This window comes from Musca autumnalis, unplaced genomic scaffold (genome assembly GCF_047663935.1).
Source record: "Musca autumnalis isolate F117 unplaced genomic scaffold, ASM4766393v1 scaffold_4, whole genome shotgun sequence".
NCBI classification, from domain to species: Eukaryota; Metazoa; Arthropoda; class Insecta; order Diptera; family Muscidae; genus Musca; species Musca autumnalis.
In genome coordinates this window covers 215,233,181-215,259,573 of record NW_027411977.1, presented here as the reverse complement: position 1 = coordinate 215,259,573, position 26,393 = coordinate 215,233,181, and the positions used below count along the sequence as shown (strand labels likewise).

At 36.0% G+C, this 26,393-nt stretch overlaps 1 protein-coding gene across 18 annotated transcripts in view; it reads right to left on the bottom strand.

The window, feature by feature from the left end:
• Positions 1-26,393, bottom strand: part of SPoCk (secretory pathway calcium atpase) — a 314,424-nt gene that overhangs the window by 103,850 nt on the left and 184,181 nt on the right. The window contains exons 1-3 of one of the 18 annotated variants that reach the window (XM_073984992.1): positions 24,161-24,455; positions 17,181-17,341; positions 15,871-16,120 (exon numbers count right to left, since the gene is read on the bottom strand). The exons of 2 other annotated variants lie outside the window; for them this stretch is intronic. In XM_073984992.1, the coding sequence (XP_073841093.1) occupies positions 15,871-15,924 (54 nt within the window). In that variant the 5' untranslated portion in view covers positions 15,925-16,120; positions 17,181-17,341; positions 24,161-24,455. Of the gene's footprint in view, positions 1-15,870; positions 16,907-16,969; positions 17,101-17,180; positions 17,342-17,449; positions 17,640-23,951; positions 24,491-26,393 lie in introns of those variants that run through there. 15 more of the 18 variants (XM_073984997.1, XM_073985002.1, XM_073985003.1 and 12 more) reach the window with 15 other exon arrangements.

Below are 26,393 nucleotides of genomic sequence, written 5' to 3'. Positions count from 1 at the left end.
TTAATTTTTGGAAGTGTTATAAACTGTTATACACCTTTTAGTAACTGTTATACTCAAGTATTCAAATGTTAGCGAAAACAAGTTTGTCAAATTGAACAATGTAGCAATTTGAAAAGGATTTCTTCTTGAAATAATTAGAAAGTTTTTAAACTGTTATACACTTGTTTCAGTAACTGATATACAGTAATATTAGGAACTATTATACTTAAATGTTTAAGTGTTAAACTAAAGAAATCTAACGAATTAAATATACGCTTTTTTAAGAAATTTTGAAAATATTATAAACTGTTATACTGAAATATCTAAGTATTACCAGAAGGAAATTTGGCAATTTAAATAGACGTTTATTTTATTTTCTTAAAATAATTTGAAAGTGTTATAAACTGCTATACACTTGTTTAAGTAACTGATATACAGTTGTACTAGTAACTGTTATACTAAAATATTTAAGTGTTACATGAAAGAAATGTAAAAAAATTGAATGGATATTTTTTAAGAAATGCTGAAAGTGTTATACACTTTTTAGTAACTGTTATACCGAAACATTTAAGTATTACATGAAGGAAATGTGGCAATTTAAATATACGTTTATTTTAAAAACATATGGAAGCGCAATAAACTGTTATACTCTTGTTTTAGAAACTGTTTTACAGCTGTTTTAGTAAATGTTGCACTCAAACATTCAATAAAAATGTACAAAAAATTGAATAGACGATTTTTTACAAATTTTGGAAGGGTTATAAACTATTATACGCTTTTTAGTAACTGTTATACTCAAGTAATCAATTGTTAACGAAAATAAATATGCCAAATTAAACATACAATGTAGCAATTTGTAAAGGCTTTCTTCTTAAAATAATTAGAAAGTTTTGTAAACTGTTATACACTTTTTGCTGATATACAGTTATATTAGCAAGTCTTATACTCAAATAATTAAATGGTACACGAAAGAAATAAAAACCTTTTAATATACGCTTTTTTAAGAAATTAAATAATTAAAAGTGTTATAAAATGTTATACAACTTTAATAACTGTTATACTAACTTATATTAAAATATAAAAAATTAAAAATTTGCTAGTAGTTAATCCCTTAATTTTAATTTATTTTTAAGATCATTTAAAAGTTTTATGCATTTTATGAGCTTTTTTATATTAACTGTTATACTAACAAAATTTGGATTATAATTAGTTTTGTTTCTGTTTTGCATATTTTTAGATAATAAAAAAGAGTTGTTTATATTTTAATCTATATAAACAATGTGTTATATATGACTTTATTACTGTTATAAACTGTTATAATAATGACAAAAAACAAAAGTAACTGTTATAATAAGTATTTTGTTTAACAAAGGCTACAAATTTTTATTATATTATTTTATATTTATTTTATTCTGTATAAACAATGTGTTATACATGATTTTATAACTGTTATAAACTGTTATAATAACGATAACAAACACAAGTAACTGTTATAATAAGTATTTTGTTTATCAATAGCTACTAAAATTTTGATATTAGTTTTTAAGACAATTTGCAAGTGTTAAAACTGTTATACACTTTTATGATCACTGTTATACTTAAACAAATTTACTGTTAAAACTTTAATTTTGAATGAACACTTTGTTTTCATAAATTAGAAGGAGTTTTTATTTCCTGAATTCTACCCTTAAAGTGTTATACTGCCGCATTATATCGGATATAATCCGTTTTTTATAGTCAATTGCTTTTTAAGAAGATCTTTAAACGTAATGGATTACCATAAATGTTTATTGTGTTGTTGCAACATTACAACATATTTTTTTCCTCGGTTGCTGCTTATCATCCACAAGGATCCATTTATCATTTTTATTTTTGTGAGTATGTTTTTACAACAAACATTACCGCAAATTAAATTAATTGCTTTGGTTTACAGTGTGGTGTGGTTGGCTGCTTCATCATGCCAGGAATCTTGGTAGCCATTGCTGTCTTGTTACTCTCTCCCACCTCTCCCCTCGCTAACCAATATTTTATGACCCTATCAAAAACCCCTTAAAATGAGAATTTCCTCTTGGGGTAGGAAATCTCTCATTGCCATCATCACCATCATCGGCAGCATCATCCTCAAAGTAGTTGTCATAGCATCATCATAAAATCTTAACTTCTCTTTAAAATTCTGTCAATAACCCTTGGGGGAGCTCAACAATGCTGTTGTTATGGTTGTATGACTACTGTTGCTGCTAAGTTATGAGGGGCTCATGGGCATTGAAGAGGAAGGTGGATGCTTTAAAAAAGATGATAACAAAATTGTTGGATGTTTAGTTAATTTTTTAAGCGGGAAAAATTATTCAGCTGCCTGAGTAATTTTTTCTGTTGAAAAAATTCCCTAAAATACCTTAGGATGATGGTTTTTTCTAAAGAAAAAATTTCCTCAGGTCCCTGAGGATGGTTTTTTCTATAGAAAAAATTTCCTCAGGTTCCTGAGGATGGTTTTTTCTATAGAAAAAATTTCCTCAGGTTCCTGAGGATGGTTTTTTCTATAGAAAAAATTTCCTCAGGTTCCTGAGGATGGTTTTTTCTATAGAAAAAATTTCCTCAGGTTCCTGAGGATGTTTTTTTTTTCTATAGAAAAAATTTCCTCAGGTTCCTGAGGATGGTTTTTTTTTATAGAAAAAATTTCCTCAGTTTCCTGAGGATGGTTTTTTCTATTTCCTCAGGTTCCTGAGGATGGTTATTTTCTATAGAAAAAATTTCCTCAGGTCCCTGATGATGGTTTTTTCTAAAGAAAAAATTTCCACAGGTCCCTGAGGATGTTTTCTTCTATAGAAAAAATTTCCTCAGATCCTTAAGATGGTTTCTATATAGAAAAAATTTCCTTATGTTCCTGAGGATGGTTTTTTCTATAGAAAAAATTTCCTCAGGTCCCTGAGGATGATTTTTTCTATAGAAAAAATTTCCTCAGGTCCCTGAGGATGATTTTTTCTATAGAAAAAATTTCCTCAGGTCCCTGAGGATGGTTTTTTCTATAGAAAAAATTTCCTCAGGTCCCTGATGATGGTTTTTTCTAAAGAAAAAATTTCCACAGGTCCCTGAGGATGTTTTCTTCTATAGAAAAAATTTCCTCAGATCCTTAAGATGGTTTTTTCTATAGAAAAAATTTCCTCAGGTCCCTGAGGATGGTTTTTTCTATAGAAAAAATTTCCTCAGGTCCCTGAGGATGGTTTTTTCTATAGAAAAAATTTCCTCAGGTCCCTGAGGATGGTTTTTTCTATAGAAAAAATTTCCTCAGGTCCCTGAGGATGGTTTTTTCTATAGAAAAAATTTCCTCAGGTCCCTGAGGATGGTTTTTTCTATAGAAAAAATTTCCTCAGGTCCCTGAGGATGGTTTTTTCTATAGAAAAAATTTCCTCAGGTCCCTGAGGATGGTTTTTTCTATAGAAAAAATTTCCTCAGGTCCCTGAGGATGGTTTTTTCTATAGAAAAAATTTCCTCAGGTCCCTGAGGATGGTTTTTTCTATAGAAAAAATTTCCTCAGGTCCCTGAGGATGGTTTTTTCTATAGAAAAAATTTCCTCAGGTCCCTGAGGATGGTTTTTTCTATAGAAAAAATTTCCTCAGGTCCCTGAGGATGGTTTTTTCTATAGAAAAAATTTCCTCAGGTCCCTGAGGATGGTTTTTTCTATAGAAAAAATTTCCTCAGGTCCCTGAGGATGGTTTTTTCTATAGAAAAAATTTCCTCAGGTCCCTGAGGATGGTTTTTTCTATAGAAAAAATTTCCTCAGGTCCCTGAGGATGGTTTTTTCTATAGAAAAAATTTCCTCAGGTCCCTGAGAATGGTTTTTTCATTACAAAAAATTTCTCAGCTGCCTGGGAATATTATGTTCTAGATTAAAAAATTAATAAATATTTTTGATTATCCTTAAAGCAGCCATACTATTTTCCCTCCCTTTAAAGTATGCTTTGAAAATGTCTAAATAATACAAATTTTATTATTTTAAATCACAGCCACTGGCAATTTTTTGCATAATAATCATCATCGACTTCATGATAAATCACTTATGGGGTACCCTCGGTGGTAAAATGCGTCCAAACAGTGGCCATCACATCAAATTAATAATCTAAAACACGTTTTTGTGATTGTCTGGCGCGTAGAGGAAAATGAAAAATGGACAGACACACACAACAGCAGAAAAAAACAAGTAAGAAAAGCGTTAAGTTCGGTCGGGCCGAACTTTTTATACCCTCCACCACAAATTTCAGCCATTTCGGTGGATTAATGTGGCCACAACCTTCAAAATACCGAAATTCGGAAGGTACCGTTCTATGGGGGCTATATGATGGCGTGGACCTATACCTACAAATTTCTGGGGGAAAGTTTTATACGCCTAAAGAAGACTAAATACCAAATTTCAGCCATATCGGTGTGATAATGAGGCTAAAACGTTCAAAATATCGAAAATCGGGAGATATTGTATTATGGGGGCTATATGAACACGTGGACCTATATACACATTTTATGGTAGAAATGTTTCTTAGCCTCTGGAAACACAAAATACAAAGTTACAACCGATTCTTTGGTCAAATGGGTCTAATACATTCAAAATATATTAAATTGACGCGTACTTTATAAGGGGTCTTATGTGGGGACTATACCAAAACGTGGACCTATATAACCCAACTTTGGTAGGAATGTTTTCTGGCCTCTGGAGACACAAAATACCAAATTACAACCAATTCTGTGGTCAAATGGGTCTAATACATTCAAAATATATTAAAATGACGCGTACTTTATATGGGGCCTTATATGGGGGCTATACCAAAACGTGGACCTATATAACCCAACTTTGGTAGGAATATTTTTTGGCCTCTGGAGACACAAAGTACCAAATTACAACCAATTCGGTGGTAAAATGGGCCAAATATCTTAAAAATTCCTTAAAACGACGACGCGTCACGCGTCATTTTGTATGGGGGCTATACGAAAGCGTGGACCTACATAGCCCGCTTTCAATACCAAAAGTCCTACGTAAATATAACATATTTTCCCAAAATTTCATCAACCTACGTCAATCCGTTCGGACGCTAGAGTGATTTCCACAGACGGACAGACGGACAGACGGACAGACAGACAGACGGACAGACGGACGGACATGGCTATATCGATGTAGAATTGCACGCTGATCAAGAATATATATACTTTGTGGGGTCTACAATGATTATTTCGAGTAGTTACAAACGTAGTGACAAACTTAATATACCCCCATCCTATGGTGGAGGGTATAATAATGAAATCTTCCCACCAACTTTTCATTGCCATGGGAATATATTTTCCTTATTATTGTATTCACTTTAAAGAAGGAGAGAGGAGGTGTAGTTGTTTGTCTCCACTCTTATTAAAGTTGCAATATACATGACAGACAGTCCAAAAAAAACACAGAACTATTATTTTCAGGAAACAAAATATTTCTGTAAATGACAGCACAACATTTCTTGCCGGGCAATGAAATTTTTGTGGTGGCTGTAGCAAAACAAGCTGCAGAGGCGACAGCAGCACATTGTGATGACAATAGAAAATTAGCCAAGACAACCAAAATGGCCAAACATGACCATCAACAGTCGTCAAGCCAAGCATTCGACCAACCACTCACCACTCAGCCAAGCCACCAAGCTTTTCTGTAAAACTGTTAACACCAAACCACGTGCTTCTATCATTTTCTTCCAAATTAAACTTCTTTCTGGACCCTTTAGGACACCCACACCAATCTTTTGTATTATTTTTTGCCAGCTGAGTCTGGTCGGCCAGCGCCAACTAACTGTGTGTGACTGACGAGCTGACAAACCATCATCATGAGCTGGGGTAATTACAACATGTTGACCATAGCTACTTCTCTTGTTCTCCTTCCGTTTCTTTTTTCAATAACAGTGCAATAATGATGATGATTTTTCACAGAGAACTCAAAAGAGAAAAACGAAGCCAGGGAGAGAGCAGTATTATTTTGTATCCTTCGAAAAAAACCCTATTGTAGTTCTTAGTTTGGCTTCTTCTCCCTGCACCCACATTTCTTTTTATCCTTTACAATGTGATTCTAGTTCCCAATTATTTATCTCCATGTTGTTCCTCCTGTTGCTTGGCAAAAATATCCCCGAAATTGCCCGCTCTTCTTAACGAATTAATTAAATTCAAGACCACAGACAAGGGAACCTGGTTTAAGCAAGTTTACAAAATATCCTACAAAGGTATAAAGGAATTATCCTTTTTTTTGGGTTGTACTTGTGAGGCTTTATTTTTGATTACTTTGCCAGATGAGATGTGAAGGGCTATTTTTAAGGAAGAATGATTATTTAGTTTTACTTTAATTAAGTCATGTCGAACAACACCTGGATGAGGAGAAGCCAAAAACGGGGAATCATTCACAACATACTCATTTGGAAAATTTCCCTCGGACACAACGGCAGGGACCTGAGGAAATTTTTCTTTAGAAAAAACCATCCTCAGGGAACTGAGGAAATTTTTTCTATAGAAAAAACCATCCTCAGGGACCTGAGGAAATTTTTTCTATAGAAAAAACCATCCTCAGGGAACTGAGGAAATTTTTTCTATAGAAAAAACCGTCCTAAGGGACCTGAGGAATTTTTTTCTATAGAAAAAACCATCCCCAGGGACCTGAGAAATTTTTTGCTATAGAAAAAACCATCCCCATGGACCTGAGGAAAATTGTTCTATAGAAAAAACCATCCTCAGGGAACTGAGGAAATTTTTTCTATAGAAAAAACCATCCTCAGGAAACTGAGGAAATTTTGTTCTATAGAAAAAACCATCCTCAGGGAACTGAGGAATTTTTTTCTATAGAAAAAACCATCCTCAGGGAACTGAGGAAATTTTTTCTATAGAAAAAACCATCCTCAGGGAACTGAGGAAATTTTTTCTATAGAAAAAACCATCCTCAGGGAACTGAGGAAATTTTTTCTATAGAAAAAACCATCCTCAGGGAACTGAGGAAATTTTTTCTATAGAAAAAACCATCCTCAGGGAACTGAGGAAATTTTTTCTATAGAAAAAACCATCCTCAGGGAACTGAGGAAATTTTTTCTATAGAAAAAACCCATCCTCAGGGAACTGAGGAAATTTTTTCTATAGAAACAAACATCCTCAGGGAACTGAGGAAATTTTTTCTATAGAAAAAACCATCCTCAGGGAACTGAGGAATTTTTTTCTATAGAAAAAAACCATCCTCAGGGAACTGAGGAAATTTTTTCTATAGAAAACCCCATCCTCAGCGACCTGAGGACATTTTTTCTATAGAATAAACCATCCTCAGGGACCGGAGGAAATTGTTTTTATAGAAAAAAACCATCCTCATGGAACTGAGGAAATGTTTTCTATAGAAAAAACCATCCTCAGGGACCTGAGGAAATTTTGTCTATAGAAAAAACCATTCTCAGGGACCTGAGGAAATTTTGTCTATAGAAAAAACTATCCTCATCGACCTGAGGAAATTTTTTCTATAAAAAACCATCCTCAGGGGCCTGAGGAAATTTTTTCTATAGAAAACCCCATTCTCAGGGACCTGAGGAAATTTTTTCTATAAAAAAACCAACCTCAGAGAACTGAGGAAATTTTTTTAATAGACAAACCCATCCTCAGAAACCTGAGGAAATTTTTTCTATAGAAAAAACCATCCTCAGGGAACTGAGGAATTTTTTTCTATAGAAAAAAACCATCCTCAGGGAACTGAGGAAATTTTTTCTATAGAAAACCCCATCCTCAGCGACCTGAGGACATTTTTTCTATAGAATAAACCATCCTCAGGGACCGGAGGAAATTGTTTTTATAGAAAAAAACCATCCTCATGGAACTGAGGAAATTTTTTCTATAGAAAAAACCATCCTCAGGGACCTGAGGAAATTTTTTCTATAGAAAAAACCATCCTCAGGGACCTGAGGAAATTTTTTCTATAGAAAAAACCATCCTCAGGGACCTGAGGAAATTTTTTCTATAGAAAAAACCATCCTCAGGGACCTGAGGAAATTTTTTCTATAGAAAAAACCATCCTAAGGGACCTGAGGAAATTTTTTCTATAGAAAAACCATCCTCAGGGACCTGAGGAAATTTTTTCTATAGAAAAAACCATCCTCAGGGAACTGAGGAAATTTTTTCTATAGAAAAAACCATCCTCAGGGACCTGAGGAAATTTTTTCTATAAAAAAAACCATCCTCAGGGACCTGAGGAAATTTTTTCTATAGAAAAAACCATCCTCAGGGACCTGAGGAAATTTTTTCTATAGAAAAGACATCCTCAGGGACCTAAGGAAATTTTTTCTATAGAAAAAAACATCCTCAGGGACCTGAGGAAATTTTTTCTATAGAAAAAACCATCCTCAGGGACCTGAGGAAATTTTTTTCTATAGAAAAAACCATCCTCAGGGACCTGAGGAAATTTTTTCTATAGAAAAAACCATCCTTAGGGACCTGAAGAAATTTTTTCTATAGAAAAAACCATCCTCCGGGATCTGAGGAAATTTTTTCTATAGAAAAAACCATCCACAGGGACCCGAGGAAATTCTTTCTATAGAAAAAAACCATCCTCAGGGACTTGGGAAATTTTGTCTATAGAAATTTGGTTTTTTCTATAGAAAAAATTTCCTCAGGTCCCTGAGGATGGTTTTTTCTATAGAAAAAATTTCCTCAGGTCCCTGAGGATGGTTTTTTCTATAGAAAAAATTTCCTCAGGTCCCTGAGGATGGTTTTTTCTATAGAAAAAATTTCCTCAGGTCCCTGAGGATGGTTTTTTCTATAGAAAAAATTTCCTCAGGTCCCTGAGGATGGTTTTTTCTATAGAAAAAATTTCCTCAGGTCCCTGAGGATGGTTTTTTCTATAGAAAAAATTTCCTAAGGTCCCTGAGGATGGTTTTTTGTATAGAAAAAATTTCCACAGGTTTCTGAGGATGGTTTTTTCTATAAAAAAATTTCCACAGGTTCTTGAGGATGGTTTTTTTCTATAGAAAAAATTTCCTCAGGTTTCTGAGGATGGTTTTTTCTATAGAGAAAATTTCCTCAGGTTCCTGAGGATGGTTTTTTCTATAGAAAAAATTTCCTCAGGTTCCTGAGGATGGTTTTTTTCCTGTAGAAAAAATTTCCTCAGGTTCATGAGTATAATTTTTTCCTATAGAAAAAATTTCCTCAGGTTTCTGAGGATGGTTTTTTCTATAGAAAAAATTTCCTCAGGTTTCTGAGAATGGTTTTTTCTATAGAAAAAATTTTCTCAGTTTTTTTTTTCCTCAAAAATTTCCTTAGGTCTCTGAGGATGGGTTTGTTTATTAAAAAAATGTCCTCAGTTCTATGAGGTTGGTTTTTTCTATAGAAAAAATTTCCTCTGGTCCCTGAGGATGGTTTTTTCTATAGAAAAAATTTCCACAGGTTCCTGAGGATGGTTTTTTGTATAGAAAAAATTTCCACAGGTTCCTGAGGATGGTTTTTTCTATAAAAAAAATTCCACAGGTTCCTGAGGATGGTTTTTTCTATAGGAAAAGTTTCCTCAGGTTCCTGAGGATGGTTTTTTTCTATAGAAAAAATTTCCTCAGGTCCTTGAGGATGGTTTTTTCTATAGAAAAAATTTCCACAGGTTCCTGAGGATGGTTTTTTGTATAGAAAAAATTTCCACAGGTTCCTGAGGATGGTTTTTTCTATAGAAAAAATTTCCTCAGGTTCCTGAGGATGGTTTTTTCTATCTTTCAAAGCCTGTGATGAGATAATCCATTATGCTAGCTTAATTTATCGTTAAGTTTATTGGCTAATCCGTCTTGTAAAAATATTCAAAATATAACACAGATGTATAAATATCTTTGAGGTTTTCATGCATTATTCACATTGACCACCAACAAAATACATCAACATCTCATTAGAATGATTAATAAGTTTCAATTTGTACTTTCGCTATTTTTGTGGGGCACAACAACAAAAAAGGCAAAACTAGAAATAACTGGAAATAGGAAATGAAATCTTTGCTTTATTTAACACAAGTTTAAATAAATTAACTAAATAAACATTTACTTATTTAGCAACTGTTTAAATATTTTGTACACATTTCCAAACAATTCTCAAAGTATTTTTCAAAAGCATAACTTATTGAATGTTGATATTGTTACATGGAAATTATTTAATATTTGTTATCAAAAATTGTTGAAGACATTGACTTTAAATTGAATTTTGTTGTTATTTTTTTTTTCCTCACTTGATCATGAATGCCTGCCGCCAGCTGTGTAAATAGGTCTTCAGGTCTTTGCCAGCAGCAGCAACAACAACAACTCTATGAACAGTAAATACCAGTTAAAAGTTTTATTTATTTATTTATTTTTTTTCTTTTAATTTATTTTGTCAAGTGTTTACATTGATTGATATGTAAATTTCTGTTGTTTTTTTTCTTTCACCAAAATAATTTCTGAAGAATATTTCAAGTTCTTTTCCTTAGGTTCGTTCGGTTGGGTTATTGAACTTCTTTGCCTGGTAGGCAAGGGAAAAAGTGTAGCAAATAAAGCAAAACGTGTTCTCAAGTGTTTGGCTTCAAATATTTAAATGATTTTGCTTTGTTTTTTTTCTTGTTTTGCCAATTACGTATGTATGTCAATGTCTCCACATGCTATAAAAAGGGTTTGACCATAAAATATTGACGGCAGCATTATGCCATACATAGTAACGGTAAATGTGATTTGTTGAGCATAAGAATTGGTTTTGTTACACATGTTACTTAAATACACACTTTTTGTGTTGACTTCAGAGATTTTGTTTGAAATCATCATCGAAGTTAGCTATATTATCAAATTTATTTTGGTTTAAAAGACAATACACATTTTGTGTTTACTTCTCGTCCAAAGAAAGGATGCTTCTATACATCCTTTCAGAAAGAGAGGGAGTCTCCATAGTTCGTTTCTAAAATAAATATTGCTTCTAAAGACATGTTCATAAAGAAAGGGTGCTTCGATAGACCCTTTCGAAAAGACATGGGGCTTCTATAGACCCTTTCGGAAAGAAAGGATGCTTCGATAGTCCGTTTCGGAAATGACGGGAGCTTCTTTAGAACCTTTCTGAAAGAAAGGGTGCTTCGATATAACCTTTCGAAAGAAAGTGTGCTTCTACAGACCTAATCTAAAGGAAAGTGAGCTTCCATAGACCCCGTCTAAAAGAAAGTGGGCTATTATATATGCCATCTGAAAGAAAGGGTGCTTCGATAGACCCTTTCTAAATGAAAGGGCTATTCTATATCCCTTTCTAAAAGAAAGTGGGCTTCCATAGATCCTTTCTGAAAGAAATTGGGCTTCAATAGACCCTTTCGGAAAAAAAGTGGGATACCATAGGCCCTTTCTGAAAGAAAGTGGGCTTCCATAAATTTTTTATGAAAGAAAGTGGGCTTCCATATAACTTTTCTGAAAGAGAGTGGGCTTCCATAGACCTTTTCTGAAAAAAGGTGGGCTTCTATAGACCCTTTCTGAAAGAAAGTGGGCTTCCATAGACCCTTTCTGAAAGAAATCGGGATACCATTGATCCTTTCTGAATGAAAGGGTGCTTCTATAGATCCTTTCTGAATGAAAGGGTGCTTCTATAGATCCTTTCTGAATGAAAGGGTGCTTCTATAGATCCTTTCTGAATGAAAGGGTGCTTCTATAGATCCTTTCTGAATGAAAGGGTGCTTCTATAGATCCTTTCTGAATGAAAGGGTGCTTCTATAGATCCTTTCTGAATGAAAGGGTGCTTCTATAGATCCTTTCTGAATGAAAGGGTGCTTCTATAGATCCTTTCTGAATGAAAGGGTGCTTCTATAGATCCTTTCTGAATGAAAGGGTGCTTCTATAGATCCTTTCTGAATGAAAGGGTGCTTCTATAGATCCTTTCTGAATGAAAGGGTGCTTCTATAGATCCTTTCTGAATGAAAGGGTGCTTCTATAGATCCTTTCTGAATGAAAGGGTGCTTCTATAGATCCTTTCTGAATGAAAGGGTGCTTCTATAGATCCTTTCTGAATGAAAGGGTCCTTCTACAGACCATTTCTGAAATAAAGGGTCCTTCTACAGACCATTTCTGAAATAAAGGGTTCTCCTATAGACCTCCTTTGAAAGAAAGGGTGCTTCAATAGACCTCTTCTGAAAGAAAGGGTGTTTCTACAGACCCTTTCTGAAAGAAAGGGTGCTTCTATAGACTCTTTCTGAAAGAAAGGGTGCTTCCTATAGACCTCCTCTGAAAGAATGGGTGATTCCTATAGATCTCCTCTGAACGAAAGGTTACTCTACAGATTTTTTCTGAAAGAAAGGGTGCTTCTACAGACCTTTTCTGAAAGAAAGGGTGCTCTATAGACCTCTCCTGAAAGAAATGGTGCTCTGTAGACCATCTCTGAAAAAAAGGTGCTTCTATAGACCCTTTCTCAAAGAGAGTGTTCTTCTAGAGACCCTTTTTCAAAGAAAGGGTTCTTCTACAGGCCCTTTCTCAAAGAAAGGGTTCTTCTACAGACCCTTTTTGAAAGAATGTCCGCTTCTGAAAGAAAGGGTGCTTCTATAGACCCTTCCTGAAAGAAAGGGTGCTGAAAGAAAGGGTGCTTCTATAGATCCTTTCTGAATGAAAGGGTGCTTCTATAGATCCTTTCTGAATGAAAGGGTGCTTCTATAGGTCCTTTCTGAATGAAAGGGTGCTTCTATAGATCCTTTCTGAATGAAAGGGTGCTTCTATAGATCGTTTCTGAATGAAAGGGTGCATCCATAGACCCCTTCTGAAAGAAAGGGTGCTTCTATAGACCCTTTCTGAAAGAAACGGTGCTTCTACAGACCCTTTCTGAATGGAAGGGTGCTTCTACAGACCCTTTCTGAAAGAGAGGGTGCTTCTATAGACCTCTTCTGAAAGAAAGGGTCCTTCTACAGACCATTTCTTTAAGAAAGGGTTCTCCTATAGACCTCCTGTGAACAAAAGGGAGCTTCTATAGACCCTTTCTGAAAGAAAGGGTGCTTATATTGACTCTTTCTGAAAGAAAGGGTGCTTCCTATAGACCTCCTCTGAACGAAAGGTTACTCTACAGATTTTTTCTGAAAGAAAGGGTGCTTCTACAGACCTTTTCTGAAAGAAAGGGAGCTCTATAGACCTCTCCTGTCCTTCTACTTACCATTTCTGAAAGAAAGGGTTCTCCTATAGACCTCCTCTGAACAAAAGGGTGCTTCTATAGACCCTTTCTGAAAGAAAGGGTGCTGCTACAGACCCTTTCTGAAAGAGAGGGTGCTTCTATAGACCTCTTCTGAAAGAAACGGTGCTTCTACAGACCCTGTCTGAAAGGAAGGGTGCTTCTACAGACCCTGTCTGAAAGGAAGGGTGCTTCTACAGACCCTTTCTGAAAGAGAGGGTGCTTCTACAGACCCTTTCTGAAAGAGAGGGTGCTTCTATAGACCTCTTCTGAAAGAAAGGGTCCTTCTACAGACCATTTCTGAAAGAAAGGGTTCTCCTATAGACCTCCTCTGAACAAAAGGGTGCTTCTATAGACCCTTTCTGAAAGAAAGGGTGCTTCTATAGATCCTTTCTGAATGAAAGGGTGCTTCTATAGATCCTTTCTGAATGAAAGGGTGCTTCTATAGATCCTTTCTGAATGAAAGGGTGCTTCTATAGACCTCTTCTGAAAGAAAGGGTGCTTCTATAGACCTCTTCTGAAGGAAAGGGTCCTTCTACTTACCATTTCTGAAAGAAAGGGTTCTCCTATAGACCTCCTCTGAACAAAAGGGTGCTTCTATAGACCCTTTCTGAAAGAAAGGGTGCTGCTACAGACCCTTTCTGAAAGAGAGGGTGCTTCTATAGACCTCTTCTGAAAGAAAGGGTCCTTCTTCAGACCCTTTCTGAAAGGAAGGGTCCTTCTACAAACCCTTTCTGAAAGAAAGGGTGCTTCTATAGACCTCTTCTGAAAGAAACGGTGCTTCTACAGACCCTTTCTGAAAAGAAGGGTGCTTCTACAGACCCTTTCTGAAAGAGAGGGTGCTTCTACAGACCCTTTCTGAAAGAGAGGGTGCTTCTATAGACCTCTTCTGAAAGAAAGGGTCCTTCTACAGACCATTTCTGAAAGAAAGGGTTCTCCTATAGACCTCCTCTGAACAAAAGGGTGCTTCTATAGACCCTTTCTGAAAGAAAGGGTGCTTCTATAGACCTCTTCTGAAAGAAAGGGTCCTTCTACAGACCCCTTCTGAAAGCAAGGGTGCTTCTATAGACCCTTTCTCAAAGAAAGGGTGCTTCTATAGACCCTTTCTCAAAGAAAGGGTGCTTCTATAGACCTCTTCTGAAAGAAAGGGTCCTTCTCAAAGAAAGGGTGTTTCTATAGACCTCTTCTGAAAGAAAGGGTCCTTCTACAGGCCCTTTCTGAAAGAAAGGGTGCTTCTATAGACCCTTTCTGAAAGAAAGGGTGCTTCTATAGACCCTTTCTGAAAGAAAGGGTGCTTCTATGGACCCTGAAGGATATGCACATTCACTTGGAAAGATAATAAAAGGAACCTGGTAACTGATACAGATAGCGTACTGAGCATCTGGAAGGAGCATTTCTTTAAGCGTTTAGAATTGAATACGTGAACGCGGAGAAGATATCGCAGAACCAATCGAAAACGAGGGCACTGAATGTTTTCCAACTAGCCAAGAGAGCGATCAATCGGCTGATGAACAGTAAGGCAACAGGAGCTGATTAACAGTAACAACGATTGGAACCTTAGTCTGCAATTTCCCGTGCACAAGAAAGGAGACAACTATAGAGGCATGCGTCTCCTACTCAACGCATATAAAGTGTTGTCGTGTGTATTGTGCGATCGGCTAAAAACTATTGTCAATGGAATAATCGGATCATACTGATGTGATTTTAGTCCTGGGAAATCCACAGTAGACCAAATCTTCACCTACTAAATAAAGACGCCCCCGCCAAGCGAAGACCAAAACTCCGATGGAGGAACCAAGTTGAAGATATCACAAAACATGGCATCCAAGATTGAAGTAGTAAAGCAGCAGATCGGTGCGTTTTAAAATCTATTCTTAATTCGACTTATGGAACAAGAAGTTCTTATAAAAGCGATATAAGTTAGTAAGCTAATTTCTTCTTCAATGCTTCTTCTCCAACTTCCCCTCGGTCTGCCTCGTCTTCGCGTTCCTGGGAGATTCCAATTAAAAACTTCGACATATATCTTCCGCCGGTTTACGAAGGACGTTGCCTATACGCATGCATTTTCTTTCACGGATTACCGTGGCAACTGTCGTAATATAACACCTCAGATAGGTCGGATGAATTCGGCCCTCTTTTCAATGCTCTCAATTGCCGAACCGTCTGCAGTAAATGTGTTACAAAATTTTTCCAAAGGAGACCGATCGTTCATACCCTCTATAGCTTGGTTAACCGAGGTAAGGAAAGAACGGTCGGTCGTCCGCTCTGTGGAATGCAGCACATCATGCATATGGACGGCCAAAGCTTCGGCTTTTAGCCTACCGGCATAGATGGATTCATAATTTGAGTCCCTCAGCTTTCCTACCGGATCAGTGGACTTAAGGCCAGCTGCTTGTTTGACCTGCCCAAAGGTTTTGTTGTCTACAGTGATTCCCTCGAGGAAGGTTTGATAGCTCTGTCGCTTAAATATGCGAATTGAATCCTCTATTTTGTGGCAATTTTCCGCAGGTCTGCTCTTAGAGTTGGGACTCGGGAGGGATCTTGTGTCCTTCTCATCGTCCTGGAAATTCTTCTACGCTTCCGAAGAAAACCCAAAATTGTAGGAAGGTGTTTTCCTAGGAATGTTCGTTTGGACGGATATTCGGAAAAGTCTATGTTATGTTTAATTCAAAAACTGGGTTGTTTTTCTTAAATACTATTTTAATAAACAAAAAATAACAACAAACTATAAATACTTACATCGTTCTCATCATAAATCATTAAGGCGGTAGTTGATGGCGTTTTCCCGTTCATGATGTCTGCCGTTGTTTTATTTATTTATTTAATCACAAAAACTTAACTTAGATTAAATTCAATCACGTAACCTTAGATAAGACAAACTTTTTTCACTATCTGCATTCGACAACAAAATATTCATTCACCATATTCATGTGAAGAAAGAACGCAACATTATTGACGTAAACGGAAATTAAACGTTATTGTGACGTATCTGAAATAAAATAGGTGAACACTTGTCTTTTGTTTTTTTTTTCGGATTCGATGGGTATTTAAGTGATAATTAAAACTGTTAACTGTTATCAAAATTTGCAGAACCAAAAAAATGCACACAATTTTGTCGAACTTAGAGACAATGTGACTACCAGGCAAATAATGAAAACGAAAACATTGAAACCATAGTAAGGGGTTGAGTGGTTTTTGTTTGGCACGGTTATCGATTTGTGGAGGTACCAACCAGCACCACCTTTCATGCACATCAACGTCACATTACATTACAAACGATGCGATAAGCCTCATCATTGTTGTCACTTGAAATGCTGATTTTAAGGGACACGGGATTGCGGCGGCAACTAATGCTGTTGCATTTTAAATTAGTTCGACGTTTTGCTTTGCCTGTGTTTGGCTTACTGACCGACCTGGAGCGTTTAGTATTTGTTTAAAAGTAAAATTAGTATAATTTGTAATTGATAATTTGCAGTTACGGTTTATACGGCTTTCTGCAATTCTATGAGCGTGTATTTTGTTGCTTTTTTTCTTGTTATTTTATTGGTTTGATTTCTTTTCATTTAAAGTCACGCACGCAATCATGCGAAATTTCTTTAAATTTTCTTTTGTCTCGTTTCCGCAATAAACGGGAGGAGGCCGTAACCACCAATTTCGTTGTTTTGTTATTTATAAACAATTTGTCATTATTGTTGGTTTTATTGTACTTTTTATTTCAATTTAAAATTTTTTATCAATTTCAATTTAAAGAATTCATTGAACGCTTTATCTTGGCCGACTTGGCCTTTTATTTATCTTCACAAATGATAAAGAATTGCAAATTTGTCATAATGAAGACCTGCAGATACTAGACGGAGACATTTATTTGGTCCTTCCACTTGTAAAATTATCTTCAAAATACGTAACGTAACCACTGCGTAAGCAACCACGCCAACAGTTACCGCTAGATCTTAACGTTCGTTATCATTTGCGTTAATATTGTCGTTGTTTTTATTAATTTATGCTTAAATTATTTTTGTAAAAAATACTTCATTTCGAGGGCCACAGACCTACTGCTGCTGCTTCCATTCATCCACTCACTCACTCACTTATTTCGTTCTCTATGCTACTCTTGAAAGTGTTATTCTCATGACGTCATTTGTCAAAATTTCGTATAAACAATCTCAGTGTGTTTGACAACAGCAAACTGCACTGCACCGGTAGGTTTGTTCTGAGAAAAAAAATGGCACATAAACAAAAAACATGACTGAAGGGCTCTCTGTGGTTATTCTTCATTCTCTTGTTTAGCTCACGTTCTCTCATACACAAAAACTCTTACCGCTTCATTGTATTACAAAAAAATACTCATGTGGGAGATCATAAAGGGTTGCCATGATGCAGTTTTAAAACAATTAACGCGGATATTATGTTTGAAATTTGTAAGCGGCAAAGCGAAATGCGGATCAATACACAACCAAATGCTGGAACAACACTATTGACCCACTTAGCGCCGAGAATGTTTTTTGCGGGAAAACTTAAAGTTGTTTATGAAAATTATATTTTTGAGACTTTTTAAGCGTTTTTTAAGAAATAACTTTTTTCTCTAAAACGTATAGTTTTCCAGCAATCGGGCACTCTTTTAAAAGTGCCGAAAACTTTGAAGGGTAATATATGTGTATCCTTATATGCCAATCCCTTGGTTTTTTACTGAGAAAATACTCTTACTATATTCCTAACAAATCCCTGACTTTATATGATTCTAACATTTATGATTAAAATTTTATCGCATAATTAAATTTTTCATCAAAATTTGAAAATTACAAAAAGTAGGTTTTTTAAGCTTGGCCAATTGCGTGGAAATGCAAAGGTCAAATGAAGCTTTATTAGCGCGAGATGACAGATAACAGAGAATACTATAACAAAATGCAAAAAACTCCACAAAAATATTCGAAAAAAAAAAACAGAGTTTTACGTCAATTTTTGCAACCACTTTTTGTGGCGTTTAAACGACCAGTGGCTTTATCTGGGTTAAATACGAAGTCAGAGAAAAGAAAACAAGATGAAAAGCATACCTCAACAACAGAACGCCTTCAAACTACAACCAATACAAGGAACAACGAATAAAAGTCAACGAAATTGTTGGCCAATCGAAGTGCGAATCGTGGAAGGAAATTGAAAAAAAAAAATATGGAAGAAAACTACAATCAGAACCAACAGCTTTTTTATAGAACTTTAAAAAGCATCAGAAGACCAAAAGAGTGTCCAATTAAATGCATCCGCAGTAAAGGAGAGCTACTGAGGGACGCTCAAAAGATAGTTCAACGAGCTACTCAATGCTGACCAAACATTATGGACCAGATGCCAATATCCCAGGAAGATGAAGGCGGAACAAATATAATTCCAAAACAAGAACTTAGTCAAGCTCTACATAAAATGAAACTGAGGAAATTCTCACTCCACTGTGATAAAGCCCCAGAACTGCAGAAATAGATGGGTGAGACAGGCGTAGAAATGCTGCTCAAAGTGACAAATGTAGCATGGCCGACGGCCCCGATACCCAGCGACTGGAACGTAGCCATCATCACGACCATATTCAAAAAGGGCGAGAATCAACTGTGCCAGAACCGCCGAGGAATATCCCATCTATAAGTCACAGCAAAAATCTACTCTGGAATCCTAAAGAACAGACTTATGAGTGAAATCGAAAACCAACTCATAGAAGAGCAGTGTAGTTTAGACCATAAATGAGCACTCGACTTTACGTTTTCGTACGATTCACGATACAAATTCTCTCTTCGTCTTCACCATTGTTTCAGACCCAGTCATGGTACACAAGACTTGGTATTCAGAATGAGACAAATATCAGAAAATAACATCCATTGCAATAAGGAAACTCACTATTGTTTTATCGACCTAGAAAAGGCCTTCGACTCTGTAAAAAGGCAAGAAACATGGGATGTGCTGGAAAAAAGGAAAAATCAACCCTAATTTGATCGGACAAATAATAGGTTTATACAAAATATGCCGAAACTATGTGTGTGCCCAAAATCAAGAAAACTTACAACAAAATATAAACATTTTCGTAAACGAAATGACAAGACGGGACCTACGCATTAATACAAAGAAAGAGGAAACCATGGTCATCAGCCGATATAATGATGAACACCAACATTACATCGGAACTGAACCACCAAAACAAGTTGAACATTTTTGCTACATTGGTACGGCATTGAGCGAAAACAGAAAACCAGACATTGATCTTAATCTAAAGTATCAGCAACTGTAAGACTCTACTACAGCCTGAACCGAAATTGTATGAGCAAAAGGGTACAAAACTAGCAGTTGTCAAATCCACTTACGTTCCAACATTCACGTATGGAAGTGAATCATGGGCACTTACAACTAAAAACCAGACAAGAATCCAAACAGCACAAATGAAATATCTAAGCCGAGTTGCAGGAAATAACATAATCAGATCTAACTTGACGACAAAATTGCGAAAAACAGTCTAATATGGTTTGGTCATATTGCCAATGAACGGATACTAGATTACAGGCTTTAGAAGCAAGACCTATTGGGACAGGAAGCAGAGGAAAAAGAAGGAAAAACTGGATGAAATGCTGGATTAACGAAACGTAAAATAGAACTCACAAAAGACAAAACTGCAACTCAAGACAGAGTAAACTGGAGAAATCTTTGCAAAAAAAAAACTCTACACTACAAGGAAAAAGAGGTCCGGAATAAGGAAGTAAGTTAATATTATCTAAAAGAGGAGCTGAGCAATACACGTGGGGTTTTCTGAACATATTTTTCCAGAGAAGTCCAGCACTACATACTACATAAAACAGATCAGTTCAACAATTAAGAAAACTGAAGTTCCTCGGCAGAGTGGTACAATACTCAAGATCGAAGAATAGTCATTAAAGCATACAGGTTACTGGTTGATTTTTATACAATATGTTTTATGCCAAAGGAAATCAACGTAGACCAGATGAAGAATTCGCTAAAATTTCTTCTTGGAGATTTCACATGATATTTCTACTTGCTTTTTTTCAGTTCAAACGAGCTCATCTGAAGTCTCCGGTATAGAAGTGCATCCCTCACATTGGTGAAGGAAACCAAAGCTGACATCAATCTAATAAAGAAGATCTATAATAAGGTCTACTTTATAAACGATGATTTAACCTGATGTCTCCATTTGGAACAAAGAATTCCTACCAAAAATTTTCCTACAACCTATGCCTTAATTGGCCATTGAATTAATAGTATGGCCTCGATTGCAAAGTAATGAAATAAATAAAACCTTAGGACGAATGAACATTTGATTAAAACTTAAATAGAATATTATCTTTCATAAATTTTCTTAGGTGGCAAAATATGGTTTGCAAATTTCTAGCGTGCATTTTAGGCGTTTGTGGGGTGTTTTTTTAAGGACAAGACCTCAGGGGCGATTTTTGGTAGATCTTGGTCTATGAATGCCAGAAGTCTTTATATTTACCAACGACTCAGGAAAAGCAAGAAAAGTAACAAACGCAGAATAAGGAGAGGTCTCTTATCATGTACCGCATGTTATGTGGAGAATTGGGGTGTTTCAACTCCCCAGACAATCACAAATCTACATAATTATTTCTTCTAAAAGATGACCTAAGAAAAGTGTTTCTAAAGAGAGGGTGCCTATAGAGACTCCTCCTAAGGATAGGTTGCTTCTAGAGACCTTTTCTGAAACAGAGGCTGCTTCTGGAATAAACCGAAAATAAGGAAGAGGTCCTTTGTCACATACATCAGGTAATATGGGGAATTGGGGAGTTTCAACTCCCCAGACAATCACAGATCTTATAATAATTTCTTCTGAAAGATTACTAAAAAAGTGCTTTTAAAAAGAGGGTGCCTATAGAGACCCTTTATGAAAGCAACGGTGCTTCTGGAGACTCTCTTTGAAAGAGAGCTTGCTTCTGGAGACCCTTTCTGAAAGAGATGTTACTTCTGTCGACCCTTTCTAGAACCCCTTCTACTTATATAGAAAGAAAGGGTGGCTCTATAAACCCCTTCTGAAATTAAGAGTGCTTCTACAGACCCTATCAGCAAGAAAGGGTGTTTTTATGGACCCTTTCTGAGAGAATGGTTGCTTCTATGAACCCTTTTCTGCTAGAAATGGTGCTTCTGTAGACCCTTTCTAACAGAAAAGGTGCTTCTATAGACCCCTACTGCAAGAAAGGGTGCTTCTATGGACCCATGAAGGAAAAGGTGCTTCAATAGATCCCTTCTGCAAGAAAGGGTGCTTCTATGGACCTATGAAGGAAATGGTGCTTCTATAGACCCATGAAGGAAATGGTGATTCTATAGACCCATGATAGAAAGTCTGCTTCTAGAGAGCCTTTCTCAAAACAGGGTGCTTCTAGAGACCATTTCGGAAAGAAAGGATGCTTCTAGAGATCATTTTTGAAAGGAAGGATGCTTCAATAGATCCATGAAAGAAAGTGTGATTCTAGAGAGTCTTTCTAAAAAAGCGTGCTTCTAGAGCATTGATGGGCAGAAATGCTCTCCCTCACACACAAAAGTGTAAAAAATACATGAGTCTCTCGCAATTTGCCCATCAGTGTTCTAGAGCATTGATGCTCAAAATAAAAAAGGGAGTAAAGTAGTGAGAGAATCACAAGAAAGTTTGTATCAGCATTCAGTGGTTGCTAGACCTGTGACCAGTAAACATGTGGCGGGTGTGTGCGGTTTTGTTCAGTGTCCCCACTAAAATTATGCGTATATCCATGCACATGTTTACTTGTCGGCTGCTCAACGACGACTGATTGTTATTCTCACATACGTTAACGTATATCAGAGCTGAGCAAAATCGAGAGAGAGGCAAATTTAAGAGAGAATTAATATTTAATTTTTCTTGATGTTTCATTACTTATTTCAACATTTTTTAAACATTAATGTTGTCTAAAATCGTCCACAATGCAAATTATTAAAAAATATAAATAAAAAATTGCATAAACTTTTAATTGTTTATGGTTCACAAAAAACTAAGAGTACGTTTTCACAAATTGCCTGTGTGCTAGCACACAGGCGTGCTCACCCCTAACGTATATGGATGATCTTGGCTGTTTTAGAGACCATTTCTGAGAGAAAGAGCCGTTTCTTAGTCTGTGTTTAGACCATTGATGCTCAAAATAAAAAAGAGAGTAAAGTAGTGAGAGAATCACAAGAAAGTTTGTATCAGCATTCAGTGGTTGCTAGACTTGTGACCAGTAAACATGTGGCGGATGTGTGCGGTTTTGATCAGTGTCCCCACTAAAATTATGCGTATATCCATGCACATGTTTGCTTGTCGGCTGCTCAGCGACGACTGATTGTTATTCTCACATACGTTAACGTATATGGATGATCTTGGCTGGTTTAGACCGACGGTGCTCACAATATTTTGTGCAGTAGTCTCTCTGCAGTAGTCTTTGCCAAACCACGACAGATGAGAATATAGAGCACATATGTTGTTGTTGCAGTCACGTTAACGTATATGGGTGATCTTGGCTGGTTTAGGTCAGGTATCGGCACCAATACAAAAGTATTGTTTGCGGCCTCACGCATACGACTCTCTCTCGCTCTCTCCACAAACAGCGTGTGCGTTAATGCATTGCTAAAACTAAAAATCATTGAAACAAGCGACAGCAGAACCTCCTTCATTGACTTCTGAACGAAGACTGAGTGGTGTTTGTTCTGTTGTTATTCTCATCAAGGGCACGTGTGCCCTTTTTTGCCGGATACTGGTTTAGACCAGGGCGGCTCATTTCTTCACGGTAGCGTAAATTAAGAGTAAGCATCAGTCGTTGTTTGGCCTGCAACGGAGAAACACATCTTCAATGTGAGCACCCCTGGTTTAGACCAATGGTGCACAAGAAGAGAATGCTATTTTGGGTTTTTGTATGGGAAAGAGAGTTGTAATTAACTTTTTCGTAAAGACGCGTGCATGGCTGGTTTAGACACACAAAGTTCTTGGGAAAGTAAATTGAGTTTTTTGGGAGAGGAAAGTGCTCCTCAATAATCTTTCCTACCCCCTATTGCCTAAAAACTGAATTTACTTTCCCGAGAAATGTGTGTGTCTGAACACGGACCTTAGGAAGGGGTGCTTCTTTACACCCTTACTGAATGCAAGGCTGCTTCAGTACACCCTTTCTGAATGCAAAGGTACTTCAGTATACCCTTTCTAAATGCAAGGCTGTTTCTGTAGGCTTCAATTCAAAATCATTTCCCCGTACATGGCAACCCTGCCACTCTTCTCTCAGCTACACCAAAAATTGATTAATCAGCCCTCACTCAACCAACAAAATCACTCGTCGTTTTTCGCACAGTAACCCAAACACGCAGCCACCGAGACAGACACACATTTGATATGTCAAACAAAAGAATGCCCTGGTCATACTATTACACATCGTGGCGGGGCGCAGGGTTCACTAGCATTGTCTTCAGAGGTCTATTTGACTTTTTTGTTTATTTGTTTTCACCAAATTTAACAGCAGCGCCAGCAGAGAGTCGCCGACATCAGACGCAGTAGCAGCGGGGCGAAGGCAGCGCCAACAGAAACAACAACAAAACTAAATAAATAGAACACAAGTAACACGTTGGGTATTTACACGAAGACGGAACAAGCGGTGACGAAAAAATTACAAGGTGCGGTAGAGAGGGGGGAGGAGGTGCTGGTTAGAAGTAGCTATACAACAAACAAAACGAAAACGTGGCGTTAAGTAAAACGGAGAGGTAAAGGCAAAAAAATTGCAAGCATTAACCACACTGCAGTGGGTGTTGCAAGAATAATGTAGAAGAATTTTTCCAAGAAAAAAAATTATTACAAATTCCTTCAATGGCAACCGCATTCATGTTGGGCGCCAATTTATCCGCTCTTAAACAAAACGTCGAACACAAACATTTTTTCACATTAAAACACTTTCACTTTGTGTTGTTGTTGCAGTTGTGCACTAATTTACTTTGCTAATTGAATTTCTTTTTCATTTCGTTTTCATTATCTTCAGATTTCTATCGATGTTGTTTCTTCTCTTACACGAGATAGTTTTGACGCACCATTTTTTGTTGCCGATCTTGTCAAATAAAAAAACTTATTTTCTTTTAATTCATTGTCAAACCATTCACCAGCGAAGACCACGACCGACACGCGTTCATCAGTATCTCCACTATCTTTCTACGAACGTTACAGAAATCGAACTGTCTGTCTGTCGCGTCTTGTTGCCGCTGTGTGGCTGTGTGTCTTTTTCACAAAAACACGATCTCTTCAACAAGCTCAGCAGGCATTGAAGAACTCCCCAAGTACAACAACAACAAGTCGAACAACAATGGCAACTTGACAAGCATAAACAATGATCGCGTGAGTTATGCTGAGCAGAATACATGAGAACAGCAACAAATACTCAAGCACAACGATGGAGAGAGCAAACCATAGAAAAATAATGGAATATTCGAACTCTGAGAAATGCAATGAATCAAAAACAACAGCAACAAAAATAACCCAGTGGGAAACTGTAATCGATGGGAATCGAACGGGTAATACAGAGCCACTATGTCTGATTGATTACCGAATACATTATTCGTAACACGGTGCATGTCCTAGGAAAATAATATATTCCTTTATAGTTTCCATAGAAAGCATCGTGTAATCAATGGGTATATTCTTTTATAGTTATTTAGTAATATATAATGGAATTCATATACTGGAATGCATCGTATTATGTACCCAGTGGGAAAATTGGGAACATATTACATTGAAAATATATTTACTAACGCATTATAAGCAATACGTCCCAAAACGTATCCGTAAGAATCGAGAAAAGAATATAATTGAACAAAAAGTTAAATTATTAAATATATTATAGAAGATACGTTATATATATTATATCGTAAAGAATCGAACGAGTAATTCCACTTGACAAAAAATTCATATTAATTACCTCTTACATTCCACTGGATACTTTTGGTATTTTTTTTTTTTGTAATCCCGTTATCTGCCGACGCCTTTAAGTCGCAGCATAAATTTGCCAGTTTTGTTTGTGTCGTGCAACAATAAGACGTAATTTTGTAAATTAATTAACTATTTTAATTAATGAACTATTTTAACTTCTGTTTTTAATGAATTTTTAACTACATAAAATCCTTATATTTCTAAATATAAATAAAAAAATGAATTAAAAGTAATGGTTTTCTATTTTAATCCAATAAATTACTTAAGGCATACGGGGGAATAAATTATTTATAAAAAGAGAATACATATGTATGTACATAATACGATGCATTCCAGTATATGAATTCCATTATATATTACTAAATAACTATAAAAGAATATACCCATTGATTACACGATGCTTTCTATGGAAACTATAAAGGAATATATTATTTTCCTAGGACATGCACCGTGTTACGAATAATGTATTCGGTAATCAATCAGACATAGTGGCTCTGTATTACCCGTTCGATTCCCATCGATTACATTTTCCCACTGGGGTACATACATATGTATTCTCTTTTTATAAATAATTTATTCCCCCGTATGCCTTAAGTAATTTATTGGATTAAAATAGAAAACCATTACTTTTAATTCATTTTTTTATTTATATTTAGAAATATAAGGATTTTATGTAGTTAAAAATTCATTAAAAACAGAAGTTAAAATAGTTCATTAATTAAAATAGTTAATTAATTTACAAAATTATGTCTTATTGTTGCACGACACAAACAAAACTGGCAAATTTATGCTGCGACTTAAAGGCGTCGGCAGATAACGGGATTACAAAAAAAAAAATACCAAAAGAAACATTGCATTCCCTTGTCGTATCCAGTGGGAATGTAAGAGGTAATTAATATGAATTTTTTGTCAAGTGGAATTACTCGTTCGATTCTTTACGGTATATTATATAACGTATCTTCTATAATATATTTAATAATTTAACTTTTTGTTCAATTATATTCTTTTCTCGATTCTTACGGATACGTTTTGGAACGTATTGCTTATAATGCGTTAGTAAATATATTTTCAATGTAATATGTTCCCAATTTTCCCACTGGGAATATAAAGAGCTTGCAAGCAATTTTTTATTTAAAACGGAGAGTGAATAGATTAGGGTTGCCGTTTCAGAAAGATTTCTACAAAAATTTTTCTAGAAAAAACGGGCTAAACAGAGACAGAAGGAAGAAACATTCTTTCCTTCAGAGAGGTAATATAGAAGCCCACTTTCATTCAGAAAGGGACTATTTAAGAACCCTTTCTTTCGGAAAGATTATATAGA